Here is a 27,281-nt window from a genome sequence, read left to right on the forward strand (position 1 = left end):
TGGGGAAATCCTGAAAACCCGACTGGATTGCGGCCCTCAAGGAGGGACTTTGAGATCCCTGTCACAGTAAAGAACAGAATAGACCAGGAGTAGGGAACTCCGGTCCTCGAGAGCCGTATTCCAGTCGGGTTTTCAGGATTTCTCCAATGAATATGCTTGAGATCTATGTGCATGCACTGCTTTCAATGCATATTCATTGGGGAAATCCTGAAAACCCGACTGGATTGCGGCCCTCAAGGAGGGACTTTGAGATCCCTGTCACAGTAAAGAACAGAATAGACCAGGAGTAGGGAACTCCGGTCCTCGAGAGCCGTATTCCAGTCGGGTTTTCAGGATTTCTCCAATGAATATGCTTGAGATCTATGTGCATGCACTGCTTTCAATGCATATTCATTGGGGAAATCCTGAAAACCCGACTGGATTGCGGCCCTCAAGGAGGGACTTTCAGATCCCTGACTTAGAACTACATACCTCGTAAGTGCTAGTGGAATGCAAGAAGCAAATGTAACGTAACTTGGATGTCTCTTTTCCTGCCTAAGGGCTCCTTTTGCGAAGCTGTGTTAGCGGTTTAACGCGCATAACAGCGTGCGCTAATTTGCCGGCCGCGCTAGCCGCTCTTGAGCAGGCGGTGGTTTCTCGGCTAGCGCGGGGGGGGGGGGGGTTAGCGCGTGCTAAAAAGTTGCGTGCGGCAAAGCCACTAACGCGACTTCGTAAAAGGAGCCCTAAAACTTATGTAAAATTAGGCTTTGAACTGATAAATACCGTATATACGTGCGCACACATTTACATTTCTTTCTGGTATTTTAGGAACTCGAAGAATACGTTAACAAAGAAACGACGCTTCATTTTTGTTAAACCGCCTATCAAGATGGGAACCTTGCGTCTGAGGTTTTATTTGCTCTCCGTGTTGGCCGGGATAGCCCTCGGAAGCACGCTAGAGGGACAGCTCACGAACCTGAGTGTCACCGGAGAGGATGTCACCGCTCTCAGCGGGAACACAACTGCGTTTGTCGTTTCAAACAATTTAACCAGGACCTCACCCTCCCACAAGAATGCAAGCTTCTGTCCGCAGAGGAGCAAAATCAATGAGGTTTTCAAATATATTAACACGGCGATATCCTGCACCATTTTCATCGTTGGGCTGGTCGGGAATGCAACTCTGCTGAGAATAATTTATCAGAACAAGTGTATGCGGAACGGTCCTAATGCACTGATAGCTAGCCTGGCACTCGGAGACCTTATCTACATCGTCATTGATATCCCTATCAATGTCTATAAGGTAAGAAGCTATGTCAAATGCAATTAGCTCTTTCAAAAGTGCCAAAACGGTCTGCAAATTTTGTAATTTATTGCCTGCAGGAATATGGGTCTCGAGGAAGATAAATTGCATGGGATATACAGTGGTACCTTGGATTACGAGCATAATCTGTTCCAGGAGCATGCTCGTAATCCAAAATGCTCGTTTATCAAAGCGAGTTTCCCCATAGAAAATAATGGAAACTTGCTTTGATACGTTCCCACCCACCCCTACCCCACCCCCGATAACCGGCATCGCTCCCCCCCCGCTCGCAAAGGCCCCCTAGCTCCAACCGGAAACCCCCCCCCCGTGTGAACCGCCCCCCCCCGCCCGAACAACTTAAACTTACACATACACACCCCTCCCCCATCTAGCACCGGCACCAGCACGCAGGCACAGATCGTGCCGGTGCCTAGAAGATCTTCCGGCTTCTGCCTGCCTTGAGCATGCATCTGCGCATACTCAAGGATTTCTAATTTCTAATTAATTAGAAATCCTTGAGCATGCGCAGATGCATGCTCAAGGCAGGCAGAAGCCGGAAGATTTTCTAGGCATCGGCACCGGCACGATCTGTGCCTGCGTGCCGGTGCCAGACGGCGGGAGGTAAGTTTAAGTTGTTCGGGTGGGGGGGACCGGTTCACGCGGTGGGGGGAGATGCTGGTTGGAGCGAAGGGGCCTTTGCAAGCGGGGGGGAGCGATGCCAGTTATCGGGGGGGGGGGGGTGCTCGCAAATCGAGTCAACATTCGGTTTGCGAGTCAAAAGTTTGCTGAGTGTTTTGCTCGTCTTGCAAAACACTCGCAAACTGGGTTACTCGCAAACGAGGTTTGACTGTATTAGAAAATATTTCTTCGCAGAAAGGGTGATGGGAACATGGGACAGGAAGCCGATCAAGAGGAGGTGAATGAGGCAAAAAGAGTAACAGATTTCAGGCACTAGGATTCTAGCCACGAGGACCTGGCTGGGAAACCAGAGATCAATTACAGACTTACATGAGGGGATGCTGAAAAGTTCTCAGCCCAACCAACCAATTCCCTAAATTCTGAGCATTGCTTTGCCGCTGTAGCTGAAAAGAGGGTCCATAGTCATTCGCGCGCGAGACTTCAGCGCGCCGACATTGGAGCGCAGACAATTCGGCGCAAGACCTTAGTGCACCGCCAAAAAACTTACTTTTAAAGAGCTCCGACACGGGGTGTAACTGGGGAACCCCCCCCCCAGTTTACTTAATACTGTTCGCGCTGCTGTTGGGGGGGTTGGAACCCTCCATTAAAGAGTAAATTTAACTTTTTCCTGATTTTTTAGGAAAAAGTTAAGTTTTTTCTATAATGGAGGGGGTTGCACTCCCCCCCCCCCCTCAAAGGCAGTGCGAAGACTTTGAAGTAAAGTGGGGGGGTTTTCCTCACGCCCCCGTCAGAGCTCTTTAACAGTAAGTTTTTTGATGGTGCGCTGGGGGTCTTGCGCCGAATTGTCTGCGCTCCAATGTCGGCACGCTGAGGTCTCACGTGCTTTTGTCCCGTCACCGAAAAGAGTGTTGTCGTATTCCGTTAAGTAAAAAACAAGCCAAAACTGCAGATATGTACAACGATGTAGGCAAAATTTATTGTGACAACCAAACTATATATTAAAACCTTTTTACCAAACAGGGGACCCAACACGGTCTGTGTTTCGGACAACCTTCATCAGGGGTCCTATTAGGTACAGATATAACATAAAACACAATATTAAAAATACAATATTATAAACAGATATAATGATAATAAAGGTAAAAAGATAACAAATAATAGAGGTAAAACAACCAGATGATCTTTGTGACCATAAACTATAAATTACTAAAAAAAACATGAGGACAAGTACATGTGTATTCTGTTAAGTGCCAATTTGTAGAAATGAAGTTCTGTGTTTTGACAGTATTTCAGATCATTGACCTCCCCCTCCCTTTCAGAAAACTGCGATAGCGTTTTTTAGCACAGGCCAACGTGCAGAATGCTCTGCGCTGCTCCCCACGCTCATAGAGTTCCTATGGAGCACTGGCCTGCGCTAAAAACCGCTGTCACCGTTTTGTAAAAGGGGAGAGGGGTGACTGAATCATATCCACGTCATTCTCTTCTTGGTTGGGCTGAGAACGTTTCAGCATCCCCTCGTACAAAGAGAAGAAGTTTGGATAGAGTGGATGTTCCCTACAGCCCTTATCTGTCAGCATATCATAGATTTCTATGGACAGCATCTGGTGCATGGTCCTCTGATAAGTCGCTGAATAGGCCAAAACCCAAATAAATAAAAAGCACTTTCAGACATTCTTTTCTTTCTTGTTAAAAGCTTTGCTCTTTCCTAGTTGTCCATATGAGGGGATGCTGAAACATTCTCAGCCCAACCAAGAAGAGAATGGCATGGATATGGTTCAATGATCTGAAACACGTCAAAACACAGAATTTTGTTTCTCCAGATTGGCACTTAACAAAATAAGCTAACTCTCTTTTCAGCCACAGTGGCAAAATAATGCTCAGAATGTAGGAAGTCGGTTGGCTGGACCGAGAACTTTTCAGCACCCCCTCGTATGTAATAAAAGTGAGCCAAGTATAGGACGATCAAGCCATTGCGCCATCACTGATGAGGTTGGCTCTTATTGGTGGAATGAGGCATGATGACATCACAATCTCCGCTCTGGTTACCAGAGACTGAAACTCTTCACACTAGGAGGGGGTGCTGAAAGGTTTTCAGCCCAACCAACAAGAGAATGATGAGGATATGGTTCAATCAATGATCTGAAATAATAATAATAATAACTTTATTTTTCTATACCGCCATAGTCAGGCGACTTCTAGGCGGTTTACATTGTAAGAAGGCTGGACATTCAGCGAATAACAAAAGGTCTTAATACAATACAATAAGTCTACTTACAATACCGAACAATGAGTCTCAATACAATACAATACAATACATTACTATGAGTCTAAATACAATACAATACAGTAAGTCTAAGTACAATACCATACAATGAGTCTAAATATTAAACAATAATCTAAAAGGGAAACTTACGTATTAATTGGAGTTCTATGGATAGTGAGTACCTGAATGCTTTGGTACTAACATATTAAGTGGAGTTCTATGGGTAGAGAATACCTGAATACATGAAAGGAGCTTCTTGAGAGAGAGAAAAGGCGTTTACAGCGGGGAAGTCCTAGTGGGGGAGGGGACAGTTTTAGTCAATTAATTTGGCGAAGAGGGCGGTTTTGATCGCTTTTCGGAATGCACTGTATGTCAGATTGGGTTCGTTTATGTAGTTTTTCAGCCAAACTTGCTGTCTGTTCGCTTGGAACTTAAAGGTTCTGTCCAGGTAATGTCAAAACAGAATTTCATTTCTGCAAATTAGCACTTAACGAAATAAGAGAACACTTTTTTCAGCTACAGTGGCAAAATAATGCTCAGAATTTCGAAAGTTGGTTGGTTAGGTTGAGAACTTTTCAGCGTCCCCTCCTACTACTGACCAAACTGTATACGTAGCTTAGAGCAGTGTTCTTCAATCTTTTGATACCTATAAACTGGAGGAAATAAAATAATTATTTTGTGGACCGGCACCAGTCCGCAGACCAGCAGTTGAAGAACAATGGGATAAGTCGCGGGCCAGACCCCACCCATCTCCACCCAGTCTCCGCCTCAGACCCCCACCCCCATAATAGTACTAATTGTAACACCATTTTTCCCATTCATTTTTCATTTATACAAGTTTCAAGTTTTATTACCATTTGATGAATCGCTTATACAAACTTTCTAAGCGATGAACAACTTAAAAAGCCACTAGTTAGTGGTCAAACAAATAATAGGGTACAAAAGACAACGTACATAATAAATATAACAACTAACAATTTTTCTTGCAGTCAGATTAAAGGCAGACATGGTCATAGAAGGAAAGGGGGGGGGAAGTTACAATTCATTCTATATTGAAAAATACATAAAAGGGAAAAAAACGAGAGGGAGGGAAAAGAGTTGATTTCTGAAACAAAGTATGGAGAGTCCGAAATAAAAATATTAAGTATTAAAAGCATCTTGAAACAAAAAAGTTTTCAAAAGTTTTTTAAAAGAGGTATGATCTTTTTCATTTCTGATATAATGTGGCAATGAATTCCACAGTTTAGGAGCCATAACAGAAAACATGTCACTTCTTCTTGTGCCCACAATATACACACAATATAATCGTATTAACAACACATAATGGTTAACCACAAAATTAAACTACACAAAGCACACTGTATGCTTCTCAATATTCATTCCTACCAGAACACAGATAACCCCATGCAAATACGGGACCAAAAACTAAAAGTACTAATATATACAAACAAACCCTAAGATGCATGTCACAAATGCATTTCTTCCTGAACATACAGCAGATGTCAATCAATCACTAAATTCAAAAATAAAATCATTCCCCCTACCGTTGTTGTCTCCCTCCCTCCATGCTGTGCCTTACCTTCTGGCCTGCTCCCGCCTAGCCGTTTTATGCCGCACCCTGGTGTTATCTTCGGGCCGGCTCCCTCTTCCTCAGTGCTGCAGCGCACAAAGCCGTGGGCAGCGTCCCGCGCCTCATCTGGAAGCCTTCCCTCTGATGTTGCGACGTCGGAGAGAAGGCTTCCAGTTCAGGCGCAGGACACGCTTAGGAGCCTTTGCCCACGGCTTTGTGCACTGCAGCACTGAGGAAGAGGGAGCCGGCCTGAAGATAACACCAGGGTGCGGCATAAAACGGCTAGGCGGGAGCAGGCCAGAAGGCAAGGCACAGCATGGAGGGAGGGAGACAACAACGGTAGGGGGAAGAGGGAGCCGTCCTGAAGACAACGCCGCATCGATCGCACCGTGGACCGGCGGCTGAAGAACACTTTCTTGGGCCCGATGCACATGCCGGTTCTGTGGACCGGCAGGAAATTTCTGCGGACCGGCACCGGTCCACAGCCTGGCTTAGAGTGTCATTTGCTCAAATATTTATGCATGATAGATCAGTTTTAAACAACAGCAGGTTAACACATGTTTAAAATTCAGTCATAGTCATGTGAATGTTTTGTAGATCCTTTTCACTTAACCATATTGAATGCAAGCGATAGGTCACTATAACCCCTCTGTGGTCACTATAGTTACCAAGAAAATATAGACAGTAAGCACTCTCGTTCTGAAATGATTAAATTGGCTTGTGGAACAGTGATCCCGTGAACTCAGGATATTGGTCTGCCAAATGAACCTAATTTGCCTTTAAAAGAAAAGAAAGGCGGAGTCCAAGTGGCTCTCAGGAAAAATTCTTTAACCTCATTTAACTCGGCACCAATGGAGAAATGAGCTCTCTGTTAAGTCTGAATAGCTCGATGGTTATTCAACGGCTATTCTCCATATTCATTAATTCATGTCTTAATGTCTTTTTAAACATCAACAGAATAGATTGTTCCACATTTTGATTTATTCATGGCAGAAACTCAAATTACTGTGTTTAGATAAAATTTCCTAGCTCCGGTATGACAGATTGAACAAGTTAGCTGGGGTGAAATGTTTCCCTAACCGTGCACAGCACCAAAGTATAACGATGCAACGCCGTAGCAGAGCAGAAAATGACTTCTCATGTTGTCGGAGCCTGTGATAATGTGTCAGTCTTTCGAATGTTGGTTTTTTGTGTTGCACTGTTGGGACATTACCTGAAATGGGGCTTCATCTTTACTAAAAGGCATTAAGCCCTAATGCACCCCTCCCCCACCCCCATTCTATATATAGCAACCTAGCTGATGCCCCGGCGTTGCACGGGTATTAAATTATAGCAATAACACTGTAAATGGATTCAAATAAAGATACTTTATAGTGGTGAATGAAATTATTTGTTTACAGCTTTATAAAAAGTACAATATTCAAATTATAATGTGAAATATTTGACAAAATGAATATAATACAACTAACACAAAACTTGATTATAAACAACATTTTTAGTTTCACCTCCAGGAGCAAGAACATATAAATTCTTGGGTGAAGAGACCCCCAGAACATATCACCCCAGGTAGTGAGAAATCTGCATACCAAGTTTCGTTCAAATTGGTCAAGCCGTTTTTGATTTACTGTGAGAATGGCAGCTGTTTACATTTTTTTGAACATATAAATTCTTGGGTGAAGAGACCCCCAGAACATATCACCCCAGGTAGTGAGGGATCTGCATACCAAGTTTCGTTCAAATCGGTCAAGCCGTTTTTGATTTACTGTGAGAATGGCAGCTGTTTACATTTTTTCCATTGACATGAATGGGTGAAATCTGATTTTCTGTTTGTAGCTCCGCCCACATGTGCAGGTGGGCCGCGAAACCCCCAGAACATATCACCCCAGGTAGTGAGGGATCTGCATACCAAGTTTCGTTCAAATTGGTCAAGCCGTTTTTGATTTACTGTGAGAATGGCAGCTGTTTACATTTTTTTGAACATATAAATTCTTGGGTGAAGAGACCCCCAGAACATATCACCCCAGGTAGTGAGGGATCTGCATACCAAGTTTCGTTCAAATCGGTCAAGCCGTTTTTGAATTACTGTGAGAAATGGCAGCTTTTTACTTTTTTTCCATTGACATGAATGGGTGAAATCTGATGTTCTGTTTGTAGCTCCGCCCACGTGTGCAGGTGGGCCACGAGACCCCCAGAACATATCACCCCAGGTAGTGAGGGATCTTTATACCAAGTTTCGTTCAAATCGGGCAAGCCGTTTTTGCGTTGGCAGCTTTTTACATTTTTTCCATTGACATGAATGGGTGAAATCTGATTTTCTGTTTGTAGCTCCGCCCACGTGTGAAGGTGGGCCGCGAGACCCCCAGAACATATCATCCCAGGTAGTGAGGGATCTGCATACCAAGTTTCGTTCAAATCGGTCAAGCCGTTTTTGCGTGATCGCAGCACATACACATACACACACACACATACATACCTCCGATTTTATATATATAGATTAAGATATAGCAGAATTAGACAAGGTTGAAGGAAGAGCGACCAAGATGAAAAAGGGGAAGGAACTCCTGTCGTATGAGAAAAGCTTGGAAAAGAAACGGCTGGGGGGGGGAGATATGATTGAAGTCTACGCCACTTTATTATTTCTATAGTATTACCAGATAAACACAGTACTGTACATCAAACACACTAGAGACGGTCCCTGCTCAAAAGAGCTTACAATCTAATTATAGTCATGCATGTTGGAGATTGGGGGAGCTAAACACCGATTCAACAGCAATTTTAAACAGCAGCTGGAAAGAAAAGTTGGGCAAGTACTTAACCCCTCCATGCCTCAGAAGGCAATGGCTAACGACTCCTGGACCCGATTTGTAGTTACTGCATGTCAGTTGCAAAAATTAATGCTTAATAATAGCAAAGTCTTTGTAATCACTGAGAGCAGTGTGAAATGAGTGTCTAGCTTTAGGTGACTTGTTTGACACCCCTTGAAGAATGCCTCTGCTACCAAGCAGGAGGCTGGAGATTCTTCATGGAGTCACTGAGTAGGTATGCAGATGAGCTAAAGTGGGAGGAGTTGGAGGACCCAGACCTGAGTGGGCGGGGAGGAGGAGTAGGTAAAAGGGAGATGAGGAGCAGAAGCAGGGCTTTTGGTTATCCTGATCTCCTGCCAGAGCTCCTGAGAGAGACTCCTGGAGGTGCTATCTGCCTGTGGGGTGAGAGTCTTGAGTGAGCAACTAGAAGATTGGTTCAGCTTGGCGGGGAAGCAAAGTGGCCCTGAGCTGAGGGAAGAGGGTGGGATCTGAAGTGGCTCACCAAGAGTTAATGCAGAGCCTAGTAGGGTTAGCAGATTTCCTCTAAAAAAATGAAAAAAGTGGCCCAACCTCATTCCGCCCCCCAGCCCCGCCCCATTGTGCCCATGGTCCTGCCCCATTCCACCCACAGTCCCGCCCTGCCCCTACATGAACCTTGTGTTTCCTTCCCCGAGCTCCAGCCCGCATCTAGAGGGCCTCTGTGCATGCGTGGATATCAATGTGATGACATCACACCCATGCGCGCTTGCAAGTGATGTCATCCCTTCGACATCTGCACATGCACAGAGGCCCTCCAGATGTGGCCCTGAGCTCGGGCCTTCCAACACCTGGACAAACTGCCGACAAATATCTTCCTACTTGGGGCCATGACACCAATAATGCTTCTTGACATTCATTCCTACTAGAACACCTGGCCTTGGTCACATGTGCAGAACAAGATAAATCCTATGCAAATACAGGACCACAAATACACATAAAAGAGTCCCTATGATGCTAGACAGAGAAACAGAAATACATATCTTCCTGAACAGTGCAAAATATAGACAGCAGATGTAAATTCTGAAAACCGACATTTCAATCACTAAATTGAAAATAAAATCACTTTTCCTACCTTTGTTGTCTGGTGATTTTTATTTTTCTACTCAACTTTTCCCAGTCTTTAGCTGCATTTCCTTTTGTCTGTGCTCTTAATTCCGTTTCTAGGGCCTACTTATCCATTTGCTGTTTTTCTCGCCTTCGCTTTCTGCCCTACATCCATCTTTCACTCCAAAACCCACCAGGAACAGAGAATCACTTCAAATCACTTTATAAATCCCAACTATACAGCTTATGTGTGCTCATAAATCAATGATTCACAGGCGCCATGCGGTAACATAGTAACATAGTAGATGACGGCAGATAAAGACCCGAATGGTCCATCCAGTCTGTCCAACCTGATTCAATTTAAATTTTTTTTTTTTTTTTTCTTTTCTTCTTAGCTATTTCTGGGCAAGAATCCAAAGCTTTTCCCGGTACTGTGCTTGGGTTCCAACTGCCGAAATCTCTGTTAAGACTTACTCCAGCTCATCTACACCCTCCCCTGCCCATCCTCCTCCAAACGGCCATACACAGACACAGACCGTACAAGTCTGCCCAGTAACTGGCCTAGTTCAATCTTTAATATTATTTTCTGATTCTAAATCTTCTGTGTTCATCCCACGCTTCTTTGAACTCAGTCACAGTTTTACTCTCCACCACCTCTCTCGGGAGCGCATTCCAGGCATCCACTACCCTCTCCGTAAAGTAGAATTTCCTAACATTGCCCCTGAATCTACCATCCCTCAACCTCAAATTATGTCCTCTGGTTTTACCATTTTCCTTTCTCTGGAAAAGATTTTGTTCTACGTTAATACCCTTCAAGTATTTGAACGTCTGAATCATATCTCCCCTGTCTCTCCTTTCCTCTAGGGTATACATATTCAGGGCTTCCAGTCTCTCCTCATACGTCTTCTGGCGCAAGCCTCCTATCATTTTCGTCGCCCTCCTCTTTCACTACTGGTGCAATTCACAGTTTAATCAGAGCACATAGACATGTTAACACATATAAATGGCAACATTGTCACACAGAGTTGAATCTCTCAAAAGTAACAAAGTTTTAAAAAAAAAAGGTAAATTGAAAACACTTAGCTTTGCAGATCTGAAACCCAGCTTTGTGTTTCGCAATAGCTCTTTCAAAAAGCCGAGCAGCAAACGTTTATGAGCCACAGAACCTGTGAATAAATATTACGCGGTATCATATATTGAAAAGAAATATTATAAGATATTACAACTACATTGAATTTCCTTCCAAGATACTGGGAGTTCTCATAGACTCCTTGCTTACTTTTTAGGATCAAATAAACTCTCTTGTTAAGAAGTGCTTTTTTAGCCTTCAAATGTTGAGGAAGGTCAGAGCTCTTTTCCATCAACAGCACTTTTCTGTTCTGGTCCAATCCATCATATTAACCCGGTTAGATTACTGCAATGCAGTCTATCTAGCTTTAACTAAGACCTGCCTTCAAAGATTCCAACTGATACAGAATACTGTTGCGAAATTAATCTTTGGAAAAAGTAAATTTGATCATGTCTCTCCTCTACTTCAAAACCTTCACTGGCTTCCTCAGGATCCAATTCAAATATGCATGTATCACTTTCAAAATCCTATATGGTATTTTTACTCCTCTTGTCGCTCTATCTTGGAATGCTTATAGAACTCAAACTTTCCTTTCCTTCAATAAAGGGAATAAAAGGAATCAAGAAACTCAATCTTTTGTCTTCAAATTAACACAACTATGAAATTAAATTCCTCTTATCTTAAGGGGCTCTGGTCCTTTTCAATTTTTTCATAAAACTTTAAAAACTATTTTGTTTACTAAACATTTTGGAAACCATCCGCATTAATATATATTGTGACGGGGCCAGGGGTAAGACTAATGCTGGCAACCCAGCTCCTGCCACAGGCGCAAGTATTAGTGCTCTTTGGAGGACCACACTGGAATAAGCACAGCAGAGAAACAGAAAAGGAGGAAAAAAAAATCTTCCACCAATAATTGCCAGTTCCAAGTTTTATTATCCAGTTCAATTGTACTGGTTCTAATACATCCTCACCAGCTGATGATGCTTGGAAAAGATCACAAACAAAAGTTCTCTTTTACAGCAAGTCCTTGCTTCAATCAGGAAAGAAAAAAAAAAACCGCCAAAACATTTCCCTTTAAACAGGATTTCTTTCTCATAGTTCTGCTGCCATGCTTTGTACAGTTCTGGGAGTATTATGGTTTCAAGAACTTATATACAAGAGTTTAGCGCCACTCTTTTTAGGCTTGGCACAATTATGGTATTGAGTCCACTGTGTTTCTTCAGGAAGTTTCCCCCACCTGACTGCCTGAAGTATAAATATCCCTATTTCTGGGCAGTGGGCTGGGAACCATCCACTCTTGTTTTAATGGTCTAAGATTCCCCTCCCAAAAGTTCCCACTCTCCGGGATGTGCAATGTCAGGTCACTGAAACAACTCAGGGCTTTATTTCTCCTTCTAACATTAGTTACATTAACCCATCCCCACTCATCATGCTTTGGTTTAATTTCTGTTGCTAACCAATCTTCACATTCACACATCAAATTCTCATTCATTAAATAGTCCCTCATAAGGACGGAATGTTTCTTTTAAGTACTTTAGACCATTGTTACAGAACAAACTTTCATTCCCTTCCCCCACACAGTACCTTACTGACTCATGCTGCATTTAGACATATAGTCTAAGGCTTCTGGGCTGCAGTCCATTTCATTCCCATCGGAGATATCTCCCTCTACCTTCATAGGAGATTCCTCACTTTCTGAAGCTGGGTACAAGCTATCCTCTGGAGCAGCATTAGGCCAGCCCTGCTCATGGAGCTTTTCCCTTCCTTTTAGCCTCTGCTTAGAAAACAAAGTTCTGTCAGCATGGCAGTGCTGTGGGACAGGAGGTTTCTTAGCAGAAGGCAGTAAGACAGAGCTTCTAGCCTTCAGTTCCTTGTTCTGTAAAGAACGTCCTTCCCTCCAGGTTCCTGATTGCCTCTGTGTGTTCTCAGCTGGCTTTGATTTATCCTGCTGTGGAACTTTCACTGGTGCTCTAATCTCATTCTGCCTGTCAGCTCCACCCCTTTCCTTAACCCTTGCTGTGTCAGATTGCATGACCAGAGGTTTTACTGGAGAATTAACAGATGGTTTATAAAAGGGATTATAGTGGCTTGGAACAGGTATTCTGTTCTTTTGTGCCATCCCTGCTCTGTTCTGCCCTACCTGTCTGATCTTAGCACTGGTAACAGAGTTAATGGGCAGCATCCTTGGCTTAAGAATAGGCACATTTTCTATAGTGGCAGGGTTTAAAGCAGATTTTGAACCTGTAACAGGGGCTTCACTGTCACAATATATATTTTTTACTTTGTTCTTTCTTTCCATCTTTTTTTGTATCTTTTTAAATTACTATTAACCGAGTCAAGCTCCTTTTTGGTTGAAAATCCGGTAGACAAAATTAAGTTTTAGTTTAGTTTAGTTTACCTGAGATCCTCAAGGCTGACAGCTTCCAGACTGCTAGAGCAAACCTTTAAAAATTTTTGAAAAAAAGACGCTAGAGTGATTAAAGTGAATATATTGAGGAAAACAAAAAATTGCTCCTTCAGACTATCAAACTTTCTTCTATACACATTTCACAATCGTTTCTTAAACATGATAAAAATATGCTCAGAGACACAGAGGCAAAAATAAGGGGCCGAAGCCCCAAGAATATTGCCTCACCATATATTTCAGTAGTGTAAATATGCTTTTCTTGGCTGCCCACAGCAGTCAAAAACTGTTCTTATTTATTTATTAAATTTTCTATACCATTCTCCCAGGGGAGCTCAGAACGGTTTTACATGCATTTATTCGGGTACTCAAGCAGTTTTCCCTCTCTGTACCAGCGGGCTCACAATCTATCTAATGTATCTTATGCCACTATGCCATCTTATGCCTTATGTAACCTATCTAACGTATCTATCTAATGTACCTTATGCCACTATGCCATCTTATGCCTTATGTAACCTATCTAACGTATCTATCTAATGTATCTTATGCCACTATGCCATCTTATGCCTTATGTAACCTATCTAACGTATCTATCTAATGTATCTTATGCCACTATGCCATCTTATGCCTTATGTAACCTATCTAACGTATCTATCTAATGTACCTTATGCCACTATGCCATCTTATGCCTTATGTAACCTATCTAACGTATCTATCTAATGTATCTTATGCCACTATGCCATCTTATGCCTTATGTAACCTATCTAACGTATCTATCTAATGTACCTTATGCCACTATGAACTTTTAAACAAAAGACTTATCTTAGTCAGGGAACTGGATTTTAAAATCAAAAACCCACAGAGTGGTGTTGTCTCTGAAAACATAAATGTAAAAGGTTTTAAATTTATTTAGAACACTTCAACCGACAATTTAAAAAGTATTAATTTGCTAATATCACAAAATAGATCCTGGCTAAACAGAGGGCACTCGCCCAAAAAATGGTAGAGGGCGTTTCTAAAAAGCTAACTCCTCCACCAATTCTTAATGGCAAAAAAGGCGCCACCGTACTGATACTAATAGCAGCTGACGTAAAGCAACGTAAGGGCGCCAAAAGGCTTCACAGCACAGAAAACCCCAGCATAAATCTATGTCAGTTATCCAAATTTAACACAAACAACTTTTGACTTTTGACTTTTTTTTGTGTGTTGTGATCAATTTGTGAATTGCACCAGTGGTGAAAGTTTTCTTTTACCGCATGGCGCCTGTGAATCATTGATTTATGAGCACACATAAGCTTTATACTTGGGATTTATAAAGTAATTTGAAGTGATTCTCTGTTCCTGGTGGGTTTTACCCTCCGCTATACCCCTTGTTTGTTTTGGAATAAATCTACATCCATCTGTGGCATTAACTTTTAATATTCAACTTTCTTCCATTTTTCTGTTTCCTCCTCAGATCTATCTACTTTTCCATGTCTTCCCTTCCCATCTATTCATGCATATTATCTCCTCCCTCTCTCTGCCCTTCCCCATCATCCATGTGTGCCATCTCCTCCCTCTTTCTTCTCCCCTATTCCCATCTATTCATAAACAGCATTTCTTCCATCTCTCTTCCCTTCCTCACCCCTCCCATCCTTATGCACCATGTCTTCCCTCTCTTTCCCTGTCCAATGGTCTGATATCTGTCTTTCCCCTTTCTCCCTCCTATGGTATGGGATCTTTATCCTCTCTTTCCCACAGTCTGGCACCTCTCTCCCCTCTTTCCTTTTCTTCTTCCCCACTTTGTGATCTGGCATCTCTCTGTCTTTCCCTTCCCCTCCCCCTGCCTTAGTCTGCAATCGTTCCCTCATCCTTCCTTTCCCTGGTCTGACATCTCTCTCCTTCCCTTTCCTTCTTCCAGTCATCTGGCATCTTTATCATCCTCTTCTATTTCCTCCCCTGGAGGTCTAGCATCTTTCCTTCCCTTTTCTCCCCCCCCCCCCTCTGTGATCCAGCATTTCTCTTATCATCCCCATGTTATTCCCCTATCACCCCAGGGATCCGGTGTTTGCTCACCCGGTGCTGTTGTAAGTCAGATTAATCAAAACAAACTACAGAATCCCAATGGTATACTGGGGCTGCCTTCTGCATGTCATACGCAACCATAATGCAGATAGGGCAGACCCCTAGGATTATATACCTTATAGTATGTAATAGCACAAGAAAGAGTTGGGTCTGGCCTGTGCAAACATGGACAGACACATATGCATGGATAGTAAAGTAAAACTTTTTATTAACTCAAAACCCCCGAGTCCTATTACTTCACAGGGACAGTCTCTTTGTTCAAAAAGCAAAAGTCCTGAGATAGGCCTATGGCCAACAAAACCCAAGGCACGGTCCATGGCTTGTAACTGCCATGCCCCAAACACAGTCTTGCAAAAGTCCTTCTTCAGTCAGATAACATGATCTGGCCCCCACCAGACCTCAGAACAAGGCTCACAAGTATTCAGTAAAAGAATTTAGCTTACCTCAGCCAAGCAGAATATCTAGCTGTTATAGTCGAGGTGTATACGGGAGGGGGGGGGGACACTGCTCCCTTCCTCTTCCTGGGCCTTCTTTAATCCAGCTCTGTCCCTGGCTTTTATACTTCCTGACTCCACCCTTCCTATGTCACTTCCCCTTAGGGAGGAGCTATGCAAGTCAAGGTGGCTCTGGCAATATGAAGGAGTATCCAGCAGGGGTAGTAGTAACATTCTATAGACTCTCACAATCACAGACAGGATATTAAACAATATCATTCCAGTATCTGAAAGTATTTTATCACCTGCCCTTCCTTCCTTCCTTCCTTTATTTATTTATCAATATGTCTCAATAAAAGCCATGTAAAGACCTCAGTCACTCCCTTTTTGTAAAAATGTACAATAAACAGTTATCCAACAAATGACCACACCCCCTACTCAAATTAGATTTTAATAAATGTCCATTATTATCCCATATCAGCCTCAATCGCCTCACCCCCACTTAACATAACATAACTTTATTTTTCTATACCGCCTCAATCAAAAGATTTTGAATTTTCTCTGAAAGAAATGTTCCTTTAGTTTTCCTCTAACAAGCAGTCATCTGTGGTCATGTACCATATGAAAAATTACAGAAGAATGTCGAATGATAAGCCTGTTAGACAAGAGCTTTTACTTATGGCATTTAATTACTTCTTAGAAAGAAATAGCCCATTTTTATATAATCCTTTCTGAAACATAAGTGCTTGAGAACTGAATAATAGATCCTAACATTATCTACAAGTATATTCTTAGGAACTTTAAAAATAAACTCTTGTACTTTTAAGAGTGTTGAGTGTTTTTTTAATAACATTTTCTTGCATGCTCTGATGTACAGGGCTTTGCCTATTATTTTGCAGCTTCCTTCTATGGGAAGTGAAAAGACTTTTTTTCAGTCACATTAGTTCGGTGTCTCTCACACTTTTTCAGCTCCGTCACACTAATCGGAGCAAATGTTTTTGACGGCACATTATAAACTGAAATTAATAAAATTGCAAAACCAACAAAAAATTTAATTTGAGAGTTATTTATTTAAAGTTCTTTAAGCTATGTATGAATAATTGTAACAACAGTGAAACTAAAGTAGATAGAATAGAAATGCTAATCAATGCGATGGATCAACTTGTTTTTGAGTGCAAATTAACTCAACACGTGGCTCGATAGTCAACAAGCAAACAAGCTTTTCATCATCCACCATCTGCAGTTATTCTCTTTTTTTTTTTTTTCAATTTAATTTCTGTCAGAACTGAAAATCCAAGTTTGCCAGGATAAGAAGATCCAAACAGTAACAAAGCCTTGATTGCTTTTGTTGCTCACATTAACATATATGGTAACATAGTAAATGATGACAAATAAAGACCTGAAGGTCCATTCAGTCTGCTCATTAGCTATACCCAATAAAAATTAATGATTAAATTAACTTGTCTCTTCTTTGATATTTCTGGAAAATGCTGAAGTTGCCGTCCAAGCTCTCTCCAGCCCATCCAACCGTCCCGTTTGCAGGATATCTACCATAAAGTCTGGCCAGTTTCCAAGTTAGTGGAGTTCCCATTGAAGCTCTCCCCAGCCCATTCTACACCAAATCACCACATATGGGACACAGACTGTGTAAGTCTGTCCAGTACCAGCCTTAGCTCTTTAATTTACATCCTTCATTGTCTAATTAGAGATCCTCTATGTTTATCACATGCTTTTTTTTTAAATTCCATCACCGTTTTCCTCTCCACCACTTCCCTCAGGAGGGCATTGCAGGAATCTACCACCCTCTCTGTGAAAAAGAATTTCCATACATTGCTCTTGAGTCTTCCTCCCTGCAACCTCAAATTATGCCCTCTAGTTTTACTATTTTCTTTTCTCTGGAAAAGATTTGGTTCTATATTAATGCCTTTCAAGTATTTAAACATCTGTATCATATCTCCCCTGACCCTCCTCTCCTCTAAATATACATATTTAGATCTTCCAGTCTCTTCTCATACTTCCTTTGGTTCAAACCCTTTACCATTTTCATCGCCTTCCTCTGGATCGCTTCAAGTCTTATTATATCCTTCACCAGATATGGCCTCCAAAACTGAACACAATACTCCAAGTGCGGCCTCACCAATGACCTATATAGGGGCATCAACATCTCCCTTCTTCTGCTGGTTACTCCTCTTTCTATAAAGCCTAGCATCCTTCTGGCTACAGCCACTGCCATATCACACTGTTTAGATGCCTTTAGATTCTCGGACACAATCACCCCGAGGTCCCTCTCTCCACTGGTGCTTATCACCTCTCACCTCCCAACACATATGGTTCCCTCGGATTTCTACCCCCCCAAATGCATCACTGCACTTCTTCGCATTGAATTTAGTTGCCAGACATTAGACCATTCTTCTAACTTTTGCAGGACAACTCCTTCATAAAACATAAAAATAAAATTGCTTGCCATTAGTTTTCAAGGACCAATCACGTCAAAGAATGATGCATATCTGGGCAGTTGTATCCTTACACACACAGATGCTCATAACATTGACAGACTCTTGTGTGCGCAATGTACATATCATCCCCCAGAGGTCTGGCATCTCTATATTTTTTTCCACTCCATCCCCGCAGTCCAGCATTTCTCTAATGACCCCCCACTTCCCTGCAATCCCCCTGTATTCCTCTCCTCCATGGGATCCGATAAGACAGCTACTCATGCACTCTTTGAGCTTCTGTTAGTATGAGTAAAACACACGTCACCTTCAGCGACCTGGAAGCTTTCCCTCTGCTACTGCTTCATGCTTAAGCTCCTGGGCCACAGAAAGCAGAGTGCATACTTCACTCATGCTGCCGGCAGACCGAAGAGTGAAAGAGCGACTCCAGCGATGAATCCCACCATGCCCAGATCCACCATCTCTCCTTTTCTCAACTACTCCTTCGACCAGCATCTATCTCTCTCCTTCCCCACCACCCTAGGATCCACCATCTCTCCCTTTCTCTTTCCAACTACCCTCCTATCCAGTATATCTGTACCTCCTCCCTCCATCCCTTGGGTCCAACTTCTCTCTTTCTTTTCCCTCCCTCCATCCCATTGTCCACCATCTTTCTCCCTCTGCTCTGTTTCCAAGCCCATTATTTCTTCATCTCCCATCCCCACCTTCAATCCAGCATATCCCCCTCTCTTTGAACCCTCTCCCCCCCCCTAGACTTCAAGAAGAGCCTTTAGGCCAAACAAGGCAGTTGCCCTTGGCCCTGGATGAGGGTGAAGACAAGAGGGAAGCATGCTGGCCTTCAGGGGACTACTAAAGCCACAGGCCTGAGTTAATTAATTAATTAATTATTTTTTTTTTTTTAAATTCTACACCATTTAAAACCTAAACGGTTTACAAAGTGTTACATACATAAGTTTATAAAACAAAATAAAAACAGGCAAATATAAACAAACAGCCCTCAAAAAATCAGCAATAGGAAAATAAAAGCCAAAAGAGGCCCATACAAACAATCACGAAAAGTTCTCAAAAATCAGCCGTCATGAGGAATTAATATCTAGAAAAAGGAATTTACAAACAATTGCGTTTTAAGTACTTTCCTAAGTTTGCCTTTTTCACCGCATTTCTGTAATTGACTCACAAGTGACTTCCACAATTTAACAGGCTTGCACAACAGAACGTCATTGCGCTGGTCTCAACCTATTTCGGATTAACCTTTGCCTTTAATAAAGCTGAACTTTCAGAATGCAGAGATCTGTTTGGGCGATCCGTGGGCAATCCGTGGCCGAGTCTTGCCGGGCGACCGATTCACTACAGAGTCCTTATGCAAATGAAGTCATCGGATGCACGCCCCACAGCGACCCCATGGATCGCTGAAGAGCGATCCTGACGCATGCACAAACCATCCTCTTTGCCTGTAGATGTGATCCGCGCATGCGCTTGCCCCCCCCCCCCCCACACAAGCGTGAGGTCAAAACGAAAGGGGGAGGGGTGGCTGCATTCGCTGGCTCCACGAGTGGACTTCAGGAATCATTTCAATGGAACAGAGCACGCTTTGCAGCCAGATTGGAACAACACAGAACAGAATGCCGCGGCTAAGCTTATTTTCGCAAAAAGTAAATTTGACCATGTCTCACCGCTCCTGTCCAAGCTTCGCTGGCTTCCGATAAACGCCAGGGTCCACTTTAAATGCGCCTGTCTAACTTTCAAAATCCTTCACGGCATCCTCCCTCCCTTTATCCCACTTTCTTGGAACTCCTCAAATTCTAATACCACCAGACCCACCCACAAACTAAAACTATCCTTTCCTTCATTAAAAGGCATCTCCGGTGCAGGAAAACTAGGGACCTCCCTCCCCTTCAGATTCACTGAGCTCTGGAACAACCTTACCTCCCCCCTTCAGATCCTGAGCTCTCTCCAACTCTTCCGCAAACATCTGAAAACCTGGCTATTCCCAAAAATGTAATACTTCTCCTTCCCTGGCATCCTAAGCCCTCCAAATATTCTTCTCACTATATCCTTTAATCTTCATTGGAGTTACTTTCTCTCCCAACTCTTGTAAACCGTGCCGAGCTCTACGATTGTGGAGAGGATGCGGTATACAAACCTAAGGTTTAGTTTAGTACATGCCATAGTGCAGAGCTCTGCTTTAAACCCATGGGTTAAAACCGCATGCTCGCAGAGAGGCAGGACAGCAAAGAGCAGGGCAGCACTGTGGAAAAGTAAAGTAGCTAAATTAAAAGGACACGTTTAGACAATGAAAAAGGAATAGTAAATGTTTTTAACCCTGCTAGAAAGCTGCTAGGAAGCCTGGGAAATTAAAGGTGTCACAGTAACAAACATTTTGTGTGTGCCTTTCTGAAGGAAGGTGGGCAGCCTTAGCAGCTACTGATAAGCTAATTTGCATACCTGAAAGGATGCTGGGAAATGACTGGTTCTTCAGAGGATGGTATGGAGAGTGTGTCGTAGTGGTTAGAGCTACAGCCTAAGCACCCTGAGGTTGTGGGTTCAAACCCCATGCTCCTCCTTGTGGCCCTGGGCAAGTCACTTCATCCTCCCCAGGTACATTAGACTGTGAGCCTGCCTGGACAGATAGGGAAAATGCTTGAGTGCCTGATTTGTAACCCATTCTGAGCTCCTTTGGGAGGATGTGTAGGGTCATGAAATAGTTAACTGTTGTTTAAAATATTGCTCTGGCCTACATAGCTAAAAACAGTGTATAATCTATTGACTGCATCTGCCTGAAATGTATGTCCTTGCCCTACCACATTGTAAGCTGAATAGATAAGAGTTTGAGCCATGATGTGCCCTGCCCTTCTGTACATGTAGCCTTTAGACCTGTAAGATTTAGATAAGCAGAGAAATGAGCTAGTTTCCTATAGGACTATAAGTTGTATCCCTGAGCCTATCATAAGTGCTGGCTTAGGACCAATAATAATTGTAGAAAGTTATAGAAGTAACAAATGAAAATTGTAGTTTTTGCATATATTAGTTTGCGAAAAGGGCATAAAAGTCCGTGTATTTCCTGTTTCTGACACTCTAGTAGGCAGGCTATTAACTGCACTAGAGTCCCGGCATGCTGTGAATAAAACTTGTACTTTCTTCACGCCTCTGACATTGTGTGTCCAAGTGACCTTTCATTTGGCTTCCGAACAGGGACTTGAAGGTCTCTTGACCACTGGTTACTCGATTGGTCACTTGTTTCTGGTCCTACGGCTGATGTGTCTGCTTAGCCGGCTGCCTTCCTTTTGGGGGGTTGGCAGACCTCAGGACGTTGGACCGCTTCAACTGACTTATCTAGTCTCAGTTTAAAGTACAAGAATCTGTATCTGTATCTGTATCTGTCCTGGAGTGGCCACTATCTGGTAAGTGGGGATTGATCATCCCTATCCTGTCTCTCGTCTCCTGCCTAGTAAGCCACGTGATCTGTCGCTGAAAAGTTGTGGGAAAGGGATTCTAGGAACTGTTATTTTCTGGTTGAGTAACTGAACTGAAATCTGTTGTGTTTTGTGTGTTTGAGAGTGTCTGAGACGTCCTTGAGGACGAAGCGAGTGTGGACCTGTTAGTACTGCGTTTCCCTAGCCCGGAGACGGGCGGGGCCAGGAATTCAGGGAAGTGTTTTTGTCCTCCATTGCACAATGGGGGGATGTCTGTCTACCTGTGGGGATCCCTTGATATGTTAGCTAATTTTAAAAAAGGAATTTGTCTTTGATTATACTTAACAAATCAACCCTTATTTGTCTGTGCCAGTTAGAATGGCCGATATTTGGTGTGGGCTGGCCCCCTCTGGCTCCCTGGAAGAGGACATAACTCGTCAAGTTTTTATGCATTCGTTTGCTGTCAGTTCCTCTTCCAGTCAGCCAATTTTTGCATTCCAATGGGAAAACCCTTCCACTGGACAAACCTCCTAAGTAACCTGGACCCGTCTACCCCAGGGCTTTAAAATTAGCCCCTCTCTATTCAGCACTGCCCTTGCTTCAGACCTTGCCAAATTCTTCCCTTCATCTGATTCCCAAGTCCTGCAGTATCCCGGGTTCTTTATGACTTCTGTCTGTTCAAATGTATCAGTGAAGTTTAAACTGTCAGTTGTTCACAGCATGAGAGGAGAGTACTTTTCCTTTTGTGCTGATAAGGGCCATGAAATGTTTAGCACTTCAAATGTGGTTTCTCCTGAAACAGATAAGTGGTTTTGCATTTGAAGTTTTTGGCTATGTTATAAAATGTATATGCATATTCAGAAATGCATATAAACGAAAAATATGATTTCTGGAACTTATATTCCATGCTAAAAAGAAGTTCTTTGTCCAAATTTAGTAGTTATTTGTCTAAATTTAAAAGTTCTGAAAAGGACTACATCTGTAATTTGATCTCTTTGATCTTTAAGCAACTCTCTCTCCTTTGTGAAATTCTGAAGGAAGGGGGAGTAAGTCTCTACTGAGACTCATGTTGATTGTAAAAAAAAAATAAAAATAGACAATATTTAAACTTGTGAGTACAGTAAAACTTTGGTTTGGGACATAATTTGTTCCAAAAGTATGCTTGTATTCCAGGGCACTAGTGTACAAAAATATACATACTTGTATTGCAAGCCCTTGCTAGTTTGGAACAGTCACTGCATTCCTGCAGCGACATATAGAGAGGAACCATTGGCTCAGTTGTAAAAATGTGATGCTTCTATACTGTATGTACGTGTATTGCAAGACGTTGCTGGTATAGCAAGTTAAAATTTAATCATTGCTTGTCTTATAGAACACTTGCAAACCAAGTTATTTGCAATCCAAAGTTTTACTGTATATTCCAATCTTTGTTTTGTATTTCTGTATATAAAAATGTAAGTTTAGGTATAACAATGTAATTTTTAGGAATGCTTTTGTATTGAAGTAAATATTTTTGCCAGTCAGCTGATAGTGAAGGGACTGCTGCTTTAGAGAGCGCTTGTGTCAGACTACCTTGCCTAGTGGGTGGATCCAGAACTGCATTTAGCTTAATTTTTACAAGTCAGCTCTTTGGGGTAGGAACCTGATATAGAATAGGGATTGAGAACAATTCTTATGTGTTAGTACACATCTTAAGTTCAATTATTTTGTACCTTCTCTAATCTTTTGTAAACCACATAGCTCTTCACGGTATTGCGGTATATAAACTGTTATTATTATTATTTATCTGAGTCTTTCAGATAGTGGGTCTGACTTTTAAATTTTCCTGTGGCCATATTTACATTGATTTCAAGTATGCCTTCCTCGTGTCACCTACCTTGGCTTTCAAATCCAGGTCCCTTCGTACACCCGTGTCCAGGCTGTCTGTAGTCTCCCTGTCCCTGATAACTGCAAGGCTCTGAGCACCTTTCTCAGTATTGCAGGATACTGTCCCATCTGGATCCCTGATTTCTCTACTATTGCTTGTCCTCTGTATGATTCCACCAAAGGCGCTGACTCAGCCCCTTTTGTCTGGACCCAACTTCAGGAGCGGTCTTTTCGCTGCCTCCAAAAACTTCTGACTCAGGCCCCTGCCTTCTGGCCCTTCTGCCCAAGAAGCTGAGCTTTATGCCCTCACTTTTGCCCTGCGCCACTCTGCCTCTCAGTCTTGCAATATATATATATACTGACTCCAAATATGCTTTCCTTAACTTGCATTCCCATAGGGCCATCTGGAAATATCGAGGTTTCATTATAGCCTCCGGCCGCCTGATCCACGTACAACTACCCTCACGTGTTTCTGTTATGCACTGCCATGCTTACAGATGCGTGACGGACCTTGTCTCTCGTGGCAATGCCCTTGCCGACCGCACAGCCCGAGCTGCCAGTCTCTGCCCCCTCTTTCGGCCCCCTCTGTATACAATCATTCCTTTTCTGGATTCCCTTACACCCCAGTACGCTTCTCAGGAACAGACTTGGGCATGCATTATTTTGGGCCAGTCTGTCCTGAAAGGGGGGTGGATACAAAATGCGCCAATTCAAGTGCCAATCCAGACCCACACACTGATACTTCAAACGCAAGCACAGCACCCTCATAGTTATTCCTCAACACCTGGCCCTCACGATTGTCAAAAGATGCCATGATCTGGCACACTCTGGAGAACCCGCTATGAAAATTGACTCTCAAGAGACATTTCTTTATCAATCACCTTGATCAGCTAGTCCGGAATATGGTCCGACAGTGTGTTGTCGGTTCTAGAATAAAATTCCCAATCAGATGACTGCCACCTCTTGGATACCAACCTATTGGAACATATCCGATGCAGGTTCTGTCTGTAGATTTTACCCACATGCCCATTTCCCGTTCCCTCAGTCACTTCCTAGTCTTCACAGACACCCTGACTAGATGGGTCAAAGCCTTCCTTACTTGCACTGAACGCGCCAGAGACGTAACCAAACACCTCCTGAATAATTCCGTGCCTTGATCTCCTTGTTTTTATAGGCAGTGACAATGGCCCTGCTTTCATTGCCGATGTTGTCCAACAAATTGCTCAGGCCCTCCAAATTGAATAGAAATTATATGCTGCTTACCATCCTGAGAGCTCTGGTCAGGTCGAAAGAATAAACAGAACTCTTAAGACCCTTCTCACAAAATGAATTGAAGAAACTAATCTGTCCTGGCCTGTCCTGCTGCTTTCTGTTCTTTTTCAGATTAGATGCATCCCATCTAAGCCCCATTTGAGCTCATGTCCGGCCGGCCACCACCCATTGTGAACCCAGATCCTGGTTCCTTTGCTACTCTGGGATCAGATATCCTCCAGAGTCAGGTCCAGTCTTTAGCTAAAGCCCTTTAAGAGCTCCACAAATGGGTCCTGGAAAGGGCCCCACTATCGATAGCTACACAAGTCCATGGGTATGTCCCTGTAAATACAGTATGGCTAAAACTTGGAAGTCAGACCCCCTGAAACTTAGGTGGATAGGTCCTTTTACTGTCCTAATTTCTTCTCTTACAGTTGTCAAGGTGTCCGGACATGAAACTTGGTTCCACTACAACACGGATCTTCAGCTGAAGCTTTCTAAGACCTCAAAAGTTCTGAATATTTACCACTGTACTTAGCAGGTGTTCTGAATATAATTCTTTATAAGTGTTTGAGTTTAATTGACTGCCTGTGGTTCACTACTGCCTTTAGCAAGTGTCTTGAGTATAACTGTTTGAAGTTTTCTAAGTTGTGCCTGAAAGAAAAATGAGCTTCCTATGTTAGTATATATAGATATGATATTTGTGTCGCCCTCACTTATGTTTCTTTCTTCTGTATTTTGTACTTAACAAGTGCAGCCCTTTGCCTGATGTTTGTTTGCATGAAGGAGTTAAGTACAGTGTCAAACATTTGAGGGTATTTTCTGTTTCCAACCTACTGGTGATGAAGTTTAAAAGTGGGCGGAAATCTGCATTTATAATGTTGAGGGTCCACTTATCAACTAGGCTCTTATTGTAGACCCCACTCACCCGGTGTCTTTGTATTGTGATACATGTGTGCTATTTGATGTTTCTCAAGGTCATGGTACTACCCCTAATTCAGTTTTGTGTGGCTCCCTAGATTGACAGCGTTATTATACCAAATGTGCTAAGTATATAGGTCTGTATAACCTGATGCCTTTAAGAACTGCCCCTATGAGGAAACCTTCACTAATGGTGGAGCCTGTCCTTTATGAGAAAGAATACCCCGTCTGCCTCCCTTACTATAGGTCCTAGCTCCGGCCCCTTGTGTACTACAGGCTACTGTAATCCCATGGTTTTCACTATCACTGACCCATATAACTGGAATGCCAATGTCCAAGTCCAGAAGGCCAGAGACTGCATGGCATTGTATATTGATGGTAAAAGGTGAGACCCAGGTACTGATGTATATGTCTGAATTGTATCCCGCTCATGTGCTCCTGTCCATCACTCTTTGGTGTTTCCCCAGTTTTATGAAAGTAGATACTGATATCCTGTAATCACTAGAAATCTGTTTATATAGTTTGCTGAAACTATAGGTCAGACTCTTAATGTTAGCAATTATTTTGTATGAGGAGGGACTGGTATGGGAGAACAGTGGCTATGGGAGGCAATGCAGCTGGACATGTTAAACCTGACTTCACAGACCCTCACTTTTACGTCAGGTCCACGACCTTCACGATGGGCCTTGTGAACCTCCATTGTTGCTTCCCACTGTCTTCAGCCCTTCAGACACTGCTTAATGGAACTTCCTATGAATTATGGTCAGCTCCTGATAGTTGATATTGGCTCTGTGATCCGTTTGCCTACTCTTGGTTGCCTGCTTAATGGACTGGTACATGTGTGCTTTGCATGATCCCTCCCAGCTTCTTCCTGTTACCACTGGCCGATGGTGAACACCTGGGAGCCCCTGTATTCAACACCAGAGGTCGCCAAAAGCGGTCTACTTCCACCAATTCCCTTAAAATAGGTGAATGGGGTGATGACTGGCCTGCAGAACGGATCATTGCTGCTTATGGACCTGCCACATGGACCGAGGATGACACCTGGGGCTATCGGACCCCAATCTATATGCTGAACTGCATTATTTGTCTATAAGCTGTACTTGAACTGATAACCAATGAGACCTCCCGAGCTTTGAGTACCATTGGCAGAGCGAATGCTAAAATGTGCACTGCTATTTATCAGAATCGTCTAGCTTTGGACTATTTACTAGCTGCTGTGCCTGTGATAAATTCAACCTCTCCAACTGCTGCCTTGAACTTGAGTAAAATGATCGAGTACGTTGTGGATCGTATCACCAAACTGGCTCATGTTCCCTGACGTGATCTTACTGCAGACTGGATCTCTGGTACCTTCAGCTCCTGGTTGCCCTCTGGTTCAGCATTGAAGATCATCTTGCTGGTTGCCGCCCTGTCTTCTCTGCTCCTTTGCTGCCTGCCCTGTATGGTCCCCATAGCCATAAAGCTGCTCCACTGAACTATGGACTCTGTTGTCAAACGTTCCACTGCTGCATTGGCCCTCTCCCAGTATCGTCCCTTACCCACTGGGGACCCCGACTTTCCTGACCCCTAACTTTATTTTGTCAGGCTTGGCTCCTTAGGTACGCCAGCCTGAAAGGGGGGAATGTAGGGTCATGAAATAGTTAACTGTTGTTTAAAATATTGCTCTGGCCTACATAGCTAAAAACAGTGTATAATCTATTGACTGCATCTGCCTGAAATGTATGTCCTTGCCCTACCACATTGTAAGCTGAATAGATAAGAG

General features: G+C 43.0%; 1 protein-coding gene across 1 annotated transcript in view; it reads left to right on the forward strand.

The window, feature by feature from the left end:
* Positions 1 to 27,281, forward strand: part of EDNRA (endothelin receptor type A) — a 143,614-nt gene that overhangs the window by 19,231 nt on the left and 97,102 nt on the right. Inside the window, exon 2 of the mRNA XM_033940284.1 lies at positions 808 to 1,279. Coding sequence (XP_033796175.1) covers positions 869 to 1,279 — 411 coding nt within the window. The 5' untranslated portion in view covers positions 808 to 868. The remainder of the gene's footprint in view (positions 1 to 807; positions 1,280 to 27,281) is intronic.

Source organism: Geotrypetes seraphini, chromosome 1 (assembly GCF_902459505.1).
Source record: "Geotrypetes seraphini chromosome 1, aGeoSer1.1, whole genome shotgun sequence".
Lineage (NCBI taxonomy): Eukaryota > Metazoa > Chordata > Amphibia > Gymnophiona > Dermophiidae > Geotrypetes > Geotrypetes seraphini.